The sequence below is a fragment of the Protopterus annectens genome, chromosome 7.part0, assembly GCF_019279795.1.
Source record: "Protopterus annectens isolate FY-2018-M chromosome 7.part0, PAN1.0, whole genome shotgun sequence".
Taxonomy (NCBI): Eukaryota; Metazoa; Chordata; order Ceratodontiformes; family Protopteridae; genus Protopterus; species Protopterus annectens.
The window spans coordinates 1861621924-1861637532 of record NC_056739.1 but is presented as its reverse complement, the minus strand read 5'-3'; the positions used below and the strand labels follow the sequence as shown (position 1 = coordinate 1861637532).

The 15609-nt window shown below is 43.6% G+C and overlaps 1 protein-coding gene across 1 annotated transcript in view; it reads right to left on the bottom strand.

Annotated features, from left to right (window-relative positions):
• Positions 1 to 3608: 3608 nt before the first annotated feature.
• Positions 3609 to 15609, bottom strand: part of MRPL46 (mitochondrial ribosomal protein L46) — a 160859-nt gene continuing 148858 nt past the window's right edge. The window contains exon 4 of the mRNA XM_044078356.1: positions 3609 to 4277. Coding sequence (XP_043934291.1) covers positions 4027 to 4277 — 251 coding nt within the window. The 3' untranslated portion in view covers positions 3609 to 4026. The remainder of the gene's footprint in view (positions 4278 to 15609) is intronic.

Genomic DNA, 15609 nt, shown 5'->3' with positions numbered 1-15609 from the left:
GTGTGTCAGCCAGGTACCCATTTAGTAGCGATAAGGCCTCCTAGAGAAAGGATCCCTGAGGCCTTGAATTTGCAGGCTTCCTCGGCCTCGTGGGCAACATCCACCATTATAATTCCTCCACCTCTGCCCAGAGGGGGGAGTCTATCTGCAGGAGTGTCTGGGAAAAAACCTTGGGACTTCCAGAACCACAGCTTTTTACCTTCCCTTCTGCAGTCTAGTGAAGTACTCTCTGAGTGGTAGAAAACCATACATCTGTGGTAGAAAGTGTTTTTCCATCTAACTCACTCCTAGACTGTGTGTGTGTGTGTGTGTGTGTGTGTGTGTGTGTGTGTGTGTGTATGTCCTTGACCTTCAGTCCAAAATGGGGCGAACCACTGAAAGAGGCATTGACAAAGGACATCTTGAAAGGCTTTGCAAAGTCACACAAGCACATTCAAGCATGTCTCCTTACAGTAATGCCTCTGCCAGCAGCTCTCAAAACACCCTCAGTCACATATGTTATTAGGCATGTGCAGGCATTTGATAGGGATTGGACAGTGGCCAGCTGCAAGTCCACAAATTTCTGGTCAGTCATAGATATGAACCCTGATAGAGATTTGGAAAGCTCCTTAGCCAAATCTCTCAAACTTTGTCATGCATGCCAGAAAATGTTGTGCTCCCATGTTATGGGAATGGACAAAGAACTTTCTTCAGTCAACTCTTTCTTGGTTGCTGCTGCTACTACTAACATGGCATACACTGCTGGGCCAGTGCTCCAAAGCTGGCAATCCTTCAGTGCCACAAGAGGGGGATAGGTTCAGCCACATCTGGCTCCTTCCATGCATCCAGAGATATTAAATCCACCATTTAATCAGCCAGGGGACTACCCAAGTAGGAGCCGAGTCAGACTGGAAGGCCTCAAGAAACACAACCGGTTACCTTAAGCCTCGGGACTGCCCACATTCAGGCTACCCATCAATCTGAGTCCTCTCTGGAGTATCCCACTGCAGAGGCCCATGTAAGCACAAGTGCAAGAGGGGGGCTTCTGAGGACCAGCCACCTTTCTGTCTCAAGAATACAAGGATTTCACTGCAAAAGGTGATTAAGGGGACCCTTCCCGGTCATCAAAATCCATGTTTTCTGTGACAGACTCCTGGGGGAGTCAACATGCCTCACCTTGCATGTGTGCTTCTGAGGGCCTCTGCTGTGGGATAACTCCAGAGAGGCGTCAGAAGATTGAGGGATATCTAGAATGTGGACCATCTCGAGGTTCAGTGGAACCAGCTGTCTCGATGGGACAAAAGGATCAGAAACCAAGACCTTTTGTTGGGGATGGGCAAAACACAGCAACAAAAGCAGGTCTGCTCAGCAGAAGCTGAAGAGGAACCCAACACCATTTCAGTAGAAGTCAAAGCTTCCAAACTAAGCTGGTCCCAGAAACCAATCCAATTCTGCTCTGATGCAGACACTGGGGCTGAGCTTTCTATTACTGAGGCTAAAAGAGTAAGGAAGGCTCCATCAACATTGGAGTTAATCCCCAACCCCTAGAGCCAGAGCAGATGCTTAAATTCTGAGATCCTTCCATATCTGAGACGCTCTGAACTAGTCAGATCAGAGATGTTGCCAGAGTGGAAGCCAAGCAAGACTTTGTGTCTAACGAGGACAGTCCCTTGGAGAAACTTGTAGCCAAAAATCTGTAAGGTGGATTGGGTATGAGTTACCATAGGAAGGGGGATGGATCAAAGCTCATGGGTCCAACATGGTTTAGAGCCAGGAGAACCCCCAACTGAATATAGGTCCCAAGGAACTTCCTCATTATCCTATTCATGTCAGCATCTGTCAGGCTTCTGGTAGATTGGACAGATCTGGATGTGGAGTAGATGGAGGGAGGTCCGGATAATCGATGAACAAGTCTCTTTTGCAAGGGAAGCTCACTCTAGGAGAATTCTAACTTACTGGTGTATCTGTATACTTTAATACTGCTTTTAAGCAGTTATAGGTCTTTTCCAAAATGTTTTATGATTTGTACTGGGAAACTGAAGTCCTGTGGTGTCAGGTGAACACTAGGGGCTGCCTCATGCAAACAGAGTCGCTATTTAATAGCACATGTTATTTATCTGCTTCATCCTGAAGCTCTGAGAGGAAAATATTGCATTTTTGTTTCCATTTATACATTTACTACTGATTTAACACTGCTACAGAAAATTATTTTGCATTTTCTATGGGAATGTTTTCATTTCAGATCTCTACAAAAATGCTTACTTGTGCTGTTTTTAAGAGGCTTTTATTTTGATTTAAGAGCATATACTTGATTTTTGGCACTATTTCGACCAGTACATTTTACTTGGTACTATGACTGTCTGTTCTTTACAATACAGTGCAAGTTGTAGAACAAGGCTTAACATTTTACAATGTCTCTGCTATATTTTATGCAGTTTAGCCCCATTTCACTTATAATAGCTTACAGTTTCTATTATTGTTTTACTTGGACAGCCTTTAATAATGTCAGGGTATTATTCTGGCTAGTGTTTTTTTCTGCTGACTTGACAGATTCTTATGAACACCCCGCAATCAAATCTGGTTGGACCTAAAAAGAAACAACTCAACAAAAACATGCCTCAGCCTATGTTTTGTGAATGTATTGTTGCCTTAAGTTAGTGATGACCACTTACCTTTTCTCTTCACTCTTGTTCCACAGAGGGCTGTGAGCTCATACCAGAGAATCAGACAAATCTTCTGTAGCCGTTTCAGTATCTAGTTCAGGTACAGGAGATCCAAACCCCCTAGGCACGATCCGCTTAACTGGAGTAGTGGTTAATTGGTATATTTTGCTTCATCAGGGAAAGAAACGGAACCTTGTTTGCTAATTTGCTTTGGTACATATTACTGCCATTTTTAACTTTGTGAAAGCAGGTTTCACTCTTAAAGAACATCCTTTCATATAATTTAGACAAAATAGAAGTTGGTCCTTAAAGAACCATACACATTAACTTTATATTATTTTATTTTTTTATGGTCTGGAACACATTAAAAGAAAATGCATGTTAGGTCCCTTTGCAAAAAAAAAAAAAAAAAAGACCAAATTCAACCTTCTTCTAAAGAAGAAATCTATTCAGATGTTGACTACCTTTTGACAACTACCCAGGCCTACACTGATTGTGGCTACACAAATGTAATAAGAATGCATCTACACCATTGTATTGTACACCAATTTTCTATCAAAAATATATAATATCAAGTATTTTCGTATTCAAAGAAAATGCATTAAAGTCATAATTGAGGCAGACAGTGTTAAACTGACCAAGTGCTCATGATCTACTGCAATGAACAGAATTATAAAGTACTATAAAAGGGGAAAAAAAACCTAGACACTACAAAGGCAAAAACTAACAGAAAGCTGTTGGAAGCAATGTTCTCATTAACTATAGAGAAGTAATGGTCCACATGTATGGAGAAAGACTTCAGCATGCTAGAATGCTGATAATACTCTCAATAAAAACGAATGGATCAGCTAGCTCCACTTTTGGCAATGTGGCGACCCCTGACCGGGAAAAAGCCGAAAGACACAAACAAACATTTCTTTAAACGTAGATAAGTTTCCCAGTTAGCAAGCACAACAAACATCCAGGTATGGTCCAAAAAGAGTTTTAATAATAAACAGCAAAAGTAACAAACAGTAGCTCAAATACGAAACAACACTCTAGCGCCTTGGCTTCACATAAGCCTTCAAGAAGTCTACCCAGTAATTTTATTTGGATAGAGGCTCCAGGAAAAATATTTTGATTACACAAAGAACAAGACCTGTTGAAATACTCAGCAAAATGATCCACTAACACTAAATGATCTTATCACTGAATAATAACACTTGCATAGAAGCCCCTAGTTCTTCTTGAGTCATGGGTTCCCTTGTCTGTATAATATGTGAAAAGATATTTAAGTACACACATATATGAAAGATATGTGCAGCAGCAAATCAGTCATTTTTGTGCATAGTGTCTTTTAATGAAAACTTGTTACTAGATATACATTTTTTATGCCTAAAAATTTTTAGAGATCTATCAAAAATCTGTTGACCTGAGACAAGTATTCTGCTTTTAAATAGTCCTTCAGTTCATTTCTCCTAACCCAAACATAGTCTTCTTTTTTCTTGAACTTCTTTAGGTCTCCATCTAGCAGAAGTGCCTTAAAGAAAAATACTTTGGCTCCAGTACTGCTTTCTGTTCTTTTGTCCTTGGGATATTTGTACTTGTAGAATCCACATGGAGCATTCCCAAGAAAAGTGGCCTTGATACTGTTGCCTATAAAAAGAAACGGTACATTTATTAAACTAGTATACATCTTCAAATTAACAGTGCAAGACAGTCATTTACAACCTTCCTATATCACTAGATACACTTCAATACTAATGGTACCTGCACTGATAATCCAATGACAATATAATGTGGAAGAAAAAGAATGGCAGGAAAACGTTAATGAAGACAAGTATGGTATAGCACAAAACAATACAATAAAGGGAAATTTTACTACTGACATGAGTAGATGCAGTGGATGATAGCTCTAATTAGAATTTCTGATCGAAAAATGGACAGAAAAGTTAAACTTGCAGATTATTTGGTTTGAAGATGTAATCCAATGTCTTCTTTCATTTGTTTGTTTCATGTTGCAATATTTAAAGTAGACACTTTCTGCACAAGCTGTAAATTACAAAAAAAGTCTTTTTAAAAAGAAAGAATGTCGCAAATACTGTAAACATTCTAGAAACTGACAGAAGGAACACAAAAATATAGGAGGCTGACAACTCTAAACCAACATAAATCACCCAATTCTAAATATACGTCTGCTTTGTTATAGCTACAAAGTAGTAGAGGGAATCAAGTTTTGAAAATGTTGCATAATGCTTAGATACCAAATTTTCAGATCAGACAAAAGTAAGGCTGTTTTGGTAAGTTTTTAATGTTTGGATGGAGACACTGCATTAGGGAACAGATACAGAAAAGTTTTTTTGCTGTAATGAGCTTGTGGGTGTAAAACTGAAGAAAGAGAAGTCTTTGGGAATAACATTTGCATACAGGCCAGGATACAGGCTATGATGACTGTGTGAGAAACAGTAGTTGAGTGGAGTGGTTGTGGTAAACAAGTTTATCACACGTGCTCAACAGCAAACATCATTTTCCAGATTCTGTAGGTAGAGTACATTACCGCTGCATACTGCTGCAGACCGCCAATATCTCAGATGAGGAATGTGAACATGTTTGCCAGTGAGTGACCTGACCTCAGGCAACAGCAGACTAGAGATACTACAAGGGTGCTTTAGTTTGGTTGCTAATTTACTCTATTATGGATAATATTAAAGTATGCAAAGAATGTCTGAAGGAATGTGTTGTAACAAGATGCCCTGACACTTTGGAAGATATTCAGATTTTATATATATTTGTTAACAAAAGAATAGCATACAATTGATAATATGTAGCCATGGAAGCCAAGTAATATACACTCAAAATGCTCCTGCAACTTACATGAAAAATATAAACATTTTAAATAGTTGTCATAATATGTGTTTATGTAAGATAGGTGACTTACACAGATGATAATATTTTTACAGGTTTGTAGGTAAATACTAGACTAGCTGTCCTTGCAAGACATTTTAACCTTAGGTTATTTCAAGCAAAAAAGAAAATTTGGACATCACATTTGATTATCGACTGGCCTTACCCATCCCCATGGTCAATAATTATATATTACCCCTAATGGAAATAAATGGGATAGAGTATTTAGGAGCAGTCTAGGTCCTTTAGTAGTAAGAAGGCAGGTACATTTGCAGTTTCCCATCCACAAATCTAATATGCACTTGAAAATGGACAGGGATGAACTTTTTTTTATGTGGATGGGGAGTCTGTTGCAAAGCAGTGGTATCCTTTGAGAAACATAACTGTCCCTCTAAATTGTCTTGTTGATTTTGCAGAAGTTTAGATCCCTAGACAGAGTATTTCTGATAACATTTTGACTTGATGATATGGAGTAAATCCATCAGTAAATGGTCGGAGGATGTCCTCTATGCCAGACAGAGGTCACCTCTTAGCAGTCTGTAGGATACCAACTACAGTGGCAGGACTTTGAGATGGTCCATGCAGGACATGTTGTTTAAGGCTTTGTATCCTTTTAGTAGGGTATCTCTGTGGGTGATCCAGCTGTTGCATGTGCCTGGATAGTTAAATGCCAAGGAGGCATTATATTCACTGACTGGCATGATGAGACTAAAGGGGGACAATGATGTCACTAGACCTACACACAAATTCTTTGTTTATAAGCTGTGCAAAATAGAACTTTCTTTCAACAACAGACACATTGGTCAAAAGTTAGGCCACTGTCGACATATGTTCCCAAATCCCGAACAACTGGTTCAACTCTTACGGGAGTACTGTCAATGTTGTAGTTGACTAGGGTAGAGGGCTTCCCAAAGGATACAATAAAACATTTTTTGGCATTTAGTTTCAGACCATGATGTTGACACCAGTTCTGTATTTGAGACATACCTTCCTGCCAGATGGTCAAGTCTTTGGGGATTCAAGGACTGCTCCTAGCTTAGTCATCTGTAGACAGCTAGAGCCATTTATTATTGGCTTTTACTTCAGAAAAGCGAATGCCAAATAGGAGAGGTCCTAGCACAGAACCCTGGGGAACTCCACTGCTGACTAGTCTCTTTGTGGAGGTAACCTGCCCAACTTTCTGCATCCTATTTGTGAGTTAGTTGGCAATCTAGCAGGTAATAAGGGGGTTTATTCCCGGTCTTATTTAGCTTTCCTACTATGTCTGAGTGGAGAACTGTGTTCAAAGCTTTGGCCATGTCATAGTATGTGGTGTGTATCATTTTGTCTTCATCCACTGCTTTGACGACCTTTTCAAAAAATCCACCAAGTTGAGTAACCATGACCTGCTCTTGACGAATCCAAACTATGGTTCAGTTAGTGCTTGAGGTCACCCATGTCCTAATTCCATGATAAGTCTTCCCATGGCTTTTCATATGAGGCTGGTCAGACTTGTAGGTCATGTAATTGGTTGGGTCTGTGGAAGGTCCTCCCTTATGCAGGAGAATGATTATAGCTGTTCTTCATTCACTTGGTAAAAAAAACACCTGTATGCAGGTTGAAACAGAAAAGTATTGTCAGGAGTGTAGAAAATTGTGCTTCACCAGAAAATAACGCATCAGAAACTTTTAGTTATGTACTTACCATAACTTCGGATGTATGGGATCCATCTCGCCTACATTCATAACTGATGGGTTCGGAGCCGATCCATCGGCTCCGACTCGGCCAACTAGTATACTAGAACGAAGTCTCTTATTGGCTGGGCTACCCTCTATCCCAGGATGCACCACACCTGCTTCCCCAGATCTTGTTTGTTCGCTTTCATACTTACATGCAAACACAGAAAAATACCAGTTACTCCAACCAACTAAAGTTCTTCAAGAGAAGATCTCCAAATGGACCAACATTTCTTCTAAATCCGAATGGAAGGGGGAAAGGAGGGTGGGTACGAATGAATGTAGGCGAGATGGATCCCATACATCCGAAGTTATGGTAAGTACATAACTAAAAGATGTAATGGGATCCTATCTCGCCTACATTCATAACTGATGGGACAGCGTCCCTAGCACCTAAATCCCGGGTGGCTCATTGGAAAACACTCCTGAGAACTGTGGAACCAAAGGAAGCCCTGCCTCGAGAAGCCACATCTATTTTGTAATGAGAAATGAAAGTGTGCGGAGAAGTCCAGGTAGCCGCAGCACAAATATCATCTATTGATAATTTGGAGTGGAATGCTACAGAAGTAGCCATTGCCCTGGTAGAATGAGCCCTGACTGGAAAGGGAAGCTCTTTGTCAGCCTGCGAATAAATGAAACCGATGCAATCTTTAATCCATTTGGCTATGGAGGTTTTAGCCACTGGTTGACCCAACCTGTTTTTTGCAAAGGACACAAACAGTTGATTTGACTTCCGCGTCTGAGTAGTCCTGTTCAAATAAAAATGCAGTTGTCTATGGACATCCAACTGATGAAAGATATATTCTGCGTTATTGGAGAATTTGGGAAAAAATACAGGGAGCTCTAGGGACTGTTGAATGCAGAAAGAGGATGCTACCTTTGGTAAAAAGAAGGATTTAATTTAAGGGACACTCTATCTTTGTGAAAAATCAAATAAGGAGGATTAGAACAAAGAGCCTGGAGCTCTGAAACCCGCTTGGCCGAAGTTATGGCCACTAAAAAAGTGGTCTTCCAAGACAGGAATTTCATATCACAGGTAGCTGCTGGTTCAAACGGGTGGGCAGTTAAGGCAGCCAGGACCATATTTAGGTCCCAAGGGGGCACAGGATGAGATATCGGGGGCCTAAGGAGCCACGCTCCTTTAAGGAAAGACTTGCAAAGCTTGTTTGCCATTAATGAAGGTTCAAAAGAAACATGAAAATTAGAGATGGCCGCTAGCTGAACCTTAATCGTGGAAACTGAAGAGCCCAACTGAAAAAGAGGGGCCAGGAAATTTAAGACCTCCGGTACTGGGGCAGTAAGAGGGTCTATACCTCATCGCTGTGCCCAAAGGGCAAACCTCTTCCATTTGCTGGAATACAGTTTGATAGTGGAAGGTTTGTGAGAAGAGGACAAAATGTGGATAACCTCCGGAGAGGGAACTGTCCCTGACTAAGGATGGAAGTGGAGTAACCAAGCAGCCAACCTCAAGGACCTGAGAGATGGGTGAGACTGTCCTGACTGATGAGTCAACAGGTCTGGCACCAGGTCCAGAAACCATGGACCTTCCACCTCATACCTCCGAAGGAAGGGGAACCAAACCTGACGAGGCCAGTGCGGGGCAATCAAAATCATGTCGCTCTCCAGGTAAATTGCCTTCTGTATCACCCTCGGCAGGAGGGGAACCGGAGGAAAGGCATAAAGGAGACCGGGGGGGCCAAATGTGGGTTAGAGCGTCCCTGGGAATCTGTCCCTGAGAGAGAGTCAGAGTGAAGAACTCTCTGCACTTCGCATTGTGGGGGCTGGCAAACAAATTGCAGCAAGGGAGACCCCATTTGGCGAAGATTTTCGCAGCCACTCTTTGGTTGAGGGACCACTCGTGGGGTAACAGGATAGTCCTGCTTAGTCTGTCCGCAATCCCATTGGATTTCCCCGGGATGTGCGTTGCCATTAGGAAGCGATTGGTAGCTACCGCCCAGTGCCAAAGTCTCATGGCTTCTCTGCACAGTGGGTACGACCTGGTCCCGCCTTGCTTGTTTATATACCAAACTACCGACATGTTGTCGGATAGGATAGCAATCAGACCTTGCGGAAGAGCATGATGGAGAGCTTGTAGTACCAGTATCACCGCTCTCATTTCCAGGATATTGATGTGTAAATGCGCTTCCTGGGGTTGCCATGTGCCTTGGACAGACCTGTCCAGATAATGACCCCCCCACCCTACCTGGGAGGCGTCCGTGGTCACAGTGGCAATGGGGGAATGAAGGATAAAAGGTCGCCCCTGGTCGAGATTGGATCGGAGGAGCCACCAACGCAGATCTCGACGGCAACCTTCCGTAATCATAACCAAGTGGTTCAAGGGAAGTTCCTGATAGGACCATTGAACCGAAAGTAGCCATTGCAGTACTCGCATGTGCAGTCTGGCTAAGGGGACTAGGAGAATAGTTGATGCCATCGACCCCAATACCTGCAGAATCAGATTGGCCGGAGCTCTTGATAGGGGGAGGCAGGATCGAACTTGATTCTGCAAAACCTGAATCCTTTCTGCCGGTAAGAAGGCACGCATCCTTCTTGTGACTAACTCTGCGCCTATAAAGGTAATACGCTGAGATGGCTGTAGCACAGATTTTTCCCAGTTGAAAATGATTCCTAGGAAATGGCCCAAGCTGACTGTGGCCATGAGCGACTGAATTAATAGATGCTTGGAGGTGGCAGTAAGGAGCCAGTCGTCTAGATATGGAAACACTTGGAATCCTAGACTTCTCAGGTGAGCAGTCACCACTGCCAGACACTTGGTGAACACCCTGGGGGCTGTGGTGAGACCAAAGGGCAGTGCTCGAAACTGGAAAGGACTGTCTCCCAGGCGGAAGCGTAAATGACTCCTGGACTCTTGACTTATCAGAATGTGATAGTAAGCGTCCTTGAGATCTATGGAGCACATCCAGACATCCTTCTCCAATAGTGGGAGAATGGACTGAAGAGTGACCATTGAATTTGGACTTTTCACAAAGCGATTCAATGAACTGAGGTCCAAAATGGGCCTGAAGTCCCCTGTCTTTTGGCACCAAAATAGTCTTGAGTAAGTTCCTGATCTGATCTGATCGGTGACAGGCTGGATGACTCCTTTTCTAGCAGCTTTGAAACCTCTATTGCTGCTTGATCCCGCTGACTGGGTGGCACGTCCGGGATTTCCCTGAAGGAAGGGGGCTTGATGAAGGAATGAGATAGCCTCGGTAATAATCTGGAGCACCCACTGGTCGCTGGTAATAGCTTCCCAAGCCTGTGGGTGTTCTGCAAACCACCCCTGACTGGCTCGAGCTGCACAGTCGGGCACCAACTCAGGGACGGTGGCGTGGGAGGAACCACGAAAGGAATCGCGGTCTCCGGAGTTACGGGGCCTCTGCCACCTCTGGGCGGCGTCTTCCAATCCCCCTGCCTCTAGAGGGAGATCACTGGGTGGAGTAGGGAAAGACCTCTGAGTTTTCCTGAACCACATTTTCCCTCCTCTCTGGGCCTTGGGGTAAGGCCTAGAGGAGCGGAAAACGGCAACGGCAGTCAAGGTCTTGCCCTCCTGCTCGCACCGATTCAGTGTGTCCTTCACCTTGGGTCCAAACAAAAGGACCCATCAAAGGCGTCGTGAAGGAAGACTTGAAGGCCTCCGCAAGGAACACAAGCGTAACCAGGCGTGTCTCCTAAGGGCCACGCCCGTTCCGCTCTCTACTCGCCCCCTCGGCCGCATACGAGATGAGCCTCATGGACGAGTTCACAATGGATGATAAGGTAGTCATCTGGGTGCCAACAGTGTGGGCTGACGCCTCAGGTAGATTACCTGTGAGGGACTCACATAGCTCTTTAAGGAGGTCCCTTTGGAGCCTAGTAAAATGACACAGGTAATTCAGCGACCGTAAGGTAAAGGCCGCTGAAGAAAGGGTACGCTTCCCGTACCTATCCATGCTCCTGGAATCCTTATTAGGAGGGTGGATAGACTTTGAAGCCTCTGCCACGTCCTGCTGTGTGGCAGATGCCACCACCATCGGCATCTACAGGAACTCCTTTCGTTAAAAATTCCTTTTGAGGGGGGGCTGAAAGGAATTTGTTGGGTCTTGCAGGCACCGGTTCCACAGAGTCAGGGTGCTCCCAAGCCCTTCAAGAAATTAAATCAAGTAACTCATCGAAGGGCGGAGACACCCAGGAGGCGGAGGGCTGGGCCCCGAAGGCCTTGAGGAAGACTGACTCCTCAGCGGAAGGGGTTTTGGCCTGCCAATCTCCTCTCTGTCTCAGAATCTCAAGGATATCCGAGAAAGAGACATCATCCGAAGATGATTTTGGGGACCCCTCCGCATCATCGAGGTCAGTGTCAGATGTGATAGACTCATCTTGGGAGTCCACGTGCTTCCTCTTGCACAATTTGTTCCGTGGAGGCTCATCCGAAGCGGTTTCGGACCCCGGAAGAAGGGAACCCCAGGGGTATCCTCAGGCCCTGGGACCCCACTGTCATGGGACTGCAGTACGCCAGAAGCACCAGTCTCTAGGTCTAGGGACGGTGAGATGGAAACCTGCTGAGCCGGTAAGGACATGGCCAGCGCGCTCCTCATGGCCTCAAAGGCAGGACCTCCAGACTCCATGGAGGTCACTGGCTGAGAGACCACGACGGCACTAGGAATCCCCGCAGCCGATGCTCCGAGGGGAAGACTAGGCACCGAGGCACCTAGCTCCAAGATGTTCCCCTCGGCCCGGGCTGAGGAAGTCCTGGTACCGAACCCCGAACCCGAGGACAGGGTAGGAACAATGGTCGGAACCGATAAACTCCGAAGGGTTCTCGGTTCCGACTGTGCGGCTCCGCCTTGCTCCACCATCACCGACTCCAACGGCTCCGAGGACGTTGGAGGAGGAATCAACCGAGGGGGATTGGCTCCGGGGCCGAATGGGCTGGAGCAGAGACCATTTTTGCGAAAACCGGAGACTGGAAAAGCCTCTGAATAACTCTATCCAAATCTGAATCAGATAATTTGGAGGATCTAGAGGAAATAGAAAGGGGCCGAGACGACTTCTCTCTCGGCTCAAACAAGGTAGGGGACCGGCTCCGAAAGGGCTCCAACACTATCGGCGCCGGATCCGACACAGTATGAATAAGGATCGGCGCCGAAGGAGCTTTCGGAGCTGAGGGGGAAGAGTCTGAGCTACTCACCTCCATCGGCTCTGAGACCAATGGAACCGAGGGAGGTGATTCGCCTCTCGATGCTCCAACCTGAAGCTCCGAAACTAATGGAGCCGAGGAAAGAGGCATCGAGGCAGACCCTTCGACACTCGGCTCCGAAGTCAGTGGAGCCAAGGAAGAAGAGGTCGACTTATGCTTCTTAGTAGTCGGCTCCGACGGACTGGTCGGAGCCGGCGACCTTTTCTTTTTAGAAGCAGTAGCAGAAGATGAAGCCAAAGCTTCCTCAAAGGAGGGCTTAATAATTCCCTTCAGGATTAATTTATTTTTACGTTCTTGAAGAACCCTAGCGGAAAAGGCATGGCAAACACTACATGTCTCTTGCAAATGCTTTGGCCCTAAACAATAAACGCAAATGGCATGACTATCCGTGATAGACATTTTATAATTGCACTTAGTGCAATTTTAAAACCAATTTCTGCTCTTTAGACATTTTCACCAACAAACTAATGGAATAGTGGAACAATCTAACTGCCACACAAAAAACAGTACTTCACCAAAAACTTTAAAGCGAGAATAGGGCGCGAGCCCTCTGAACACAAGATTTACCTCACAAGGAGAAAGAACAACAACAAAGGGAACACAACAACGGGCAAAAGCCCTCTAACTTAAACGGGCTTTACCCGGAGAAGAAAAGGAATAAAAACAGACAACACACTCACTCCACTAAGAAGGGCAAAGGCCCTCTAACTTAAACTGGCCTTGCCCGAAGTACCAACAGATACAAAAATGCCAATAACACTCAAACAATACACAAACTTAAGAATAGCTGTTAAAACAGCTGTTGATTGAATTTATGAGGAAACCCCAGGTCAAAAGACCAGAAAAAAGAAGAAAATACACTTGGCTCCAGCCAAGTCGAGACCACGTCTAGCTTGATAAAGCGGCAAACGAGATCTGGGGAAGCAGGTGTGGTGCATCCTGGGATAGAGGGTAGCCCAGCCAATAAGAGACTTTGTTCTAGTATACTAGTTGGCAGAGTCGGAGCCGATGGATCGGCTCCGAACCTATCAGTTATGAATGTAGGCGAGATAGGATCCCATTACATCACTGATTTAAAAAATTTGGTTTAGTCTTCCAAACCCTGATGCATTTCCATCCTGAAGTGGCAATCAAACCAGTAAAGTGTTGATATAACTGGAGTTAATGGTAGCCAGATATATGGCTATTACTACTATCACTGTCTTGTATGTTTCTAAATTTCTGTATAAATGTCTGAATAGAACAGTAAAATCCATAATCGAACACCTGCATTTTCTACCTATACTTAAAGAAATTATGCTGTTCTTTTTGCAATACTAACAGAAATGGAAATCACAATCTAAATCAACTGTAATGGAAGTACATAATATTGTAAACAGGATAAAAGAACCACAGGTATGATCTTTAGAAAAGGGAAAAGGAAATTAGAAATAAATGGAAGCTGTGGTAGCAATGTATGCAGGACAATGGTCAGTAGTAGGAGTAATGTTTATGGGAAGGGCAGAAATTGACAATGAAAATAACAAATGAATGAATAAAAAAACATACATGTGCACTGGATGATGACAACAATAAGAGCTGTTATAATGTTTTGTTTTCCTTTTTTTATCAATATATATGAGCTCGTGTTACAACCTAAAATGTGATGATGTATTAAAGACGTTAAAAAAAAAACAATATTCAGCCTTAGAAGACAAAACCACACTGTCTGAAGTGCCAAAGCTGTCCAGTGATTTTATGGTATTCAACGCATAACTTACTGATGCCTAATTTAGTATTAAATTTGGATGTAGAGAACTGACAATGTTTCACTTGCAGTCCAACATATGTTTCCCCCTAATATTTTTCTTTGAACTAATGACCCCAGCCATAAAAACAAATCTTGTGCTACTAGTTCAGATTTTTGCTTTCTTGGTGATAAATGCCATTTCTTTTCTTGCTTGATTTTGTATTTACTTGCCTCACATTTGTTAACTGAGAATGTCCACATGAGAAAGCCCAAAACAATTTTACAAAATATATTATGTGATTGCTTGCATTACTTACAAATAAGACTGTTAGCATCTTACAAAACTCTAAATATAATACGTCAATCACGCGTAAAGGCATTTTTCGTAGTCCCTACAGAAAGCTCTAAATATAGTACGTCAATCACACGTAAAAGCATTTTTCGTAGTCCCTACAGAAAGCATAAATAAGGACAGACAAGATGAGATATCATATAATGCACACAGTAACGGTTTTAAACTTTCAGGTATCAATACTTGTCTTGCACTTTCAGAAATAAAAGACAATGGGCCGGATTCACAAAGGCTTGCACGGAGTCTAAGAGTAGGGTAAGACTCCATGCAGCCAACATGTCTGCCGAGCGATCCAGAAACAGCCGGCAGGGGCATGCAAGAGAGCTCCTAAAACGACTCTTGCACGGACAGGGTTAGTTTATACAAATTACCTCATTTGCTGCTGAAAGCTATGCAAATGAGGTAAATTTGCGATCCAGGAAACACTAACCTGTCCGAGTAAGAGTAGTGTTATTTGCAGAAATGTACTCGGTTGGCAACTGAGTACCGTTCTGCAAATAGCAAAACGGAGTCAAGACAGCTCCAAATAAAGGATGCATCCAGTTGAGGAAGCATGCCAATGGCCAAATATATGGCCAGTGGCATTTTTATGTGTTGCAAAATAATAAAAATATCTTTTTTTTCCCCTCGATCTCCGATGTTTAAGCGTAGCTCAGTGCCGCGCAAACATGCGGCGCACTAAAAATCACAAAATCAAGAATTTAAGAGCCACAAATATGATTTAATTCAAAATATTCATCTGCCATGCAAGTGAATGGCAGCCTGAAGACAACATGGTTACTGAGTAGTGGTTGCTAAGGGGGGAAGCTCAGTGTGAGAAATGTAACCAAGCATTAGTAGGCAATCCTATGCAAATGAGGATAAGGATAGTGAATCCCAATATTTCCTGCTACGTGAACCATGTCCCTAGTGTAAGAGTAGGATAAGGGGAGGAACAGAGTAGAAGATAGGTGACATCATGTATCAAAAAGACTGTAAGCTTATTGGAGCAGAGTGGCATGTGTTTGCTGTGAGTTACTCAGGACTAGGAGAGGTGTGTCTACAGTTGTCTAAACTGAAACCCAGAAACTGCAGGTGTACGCCGTGGCTATCACTAAAGTTTCTTGCAAAGC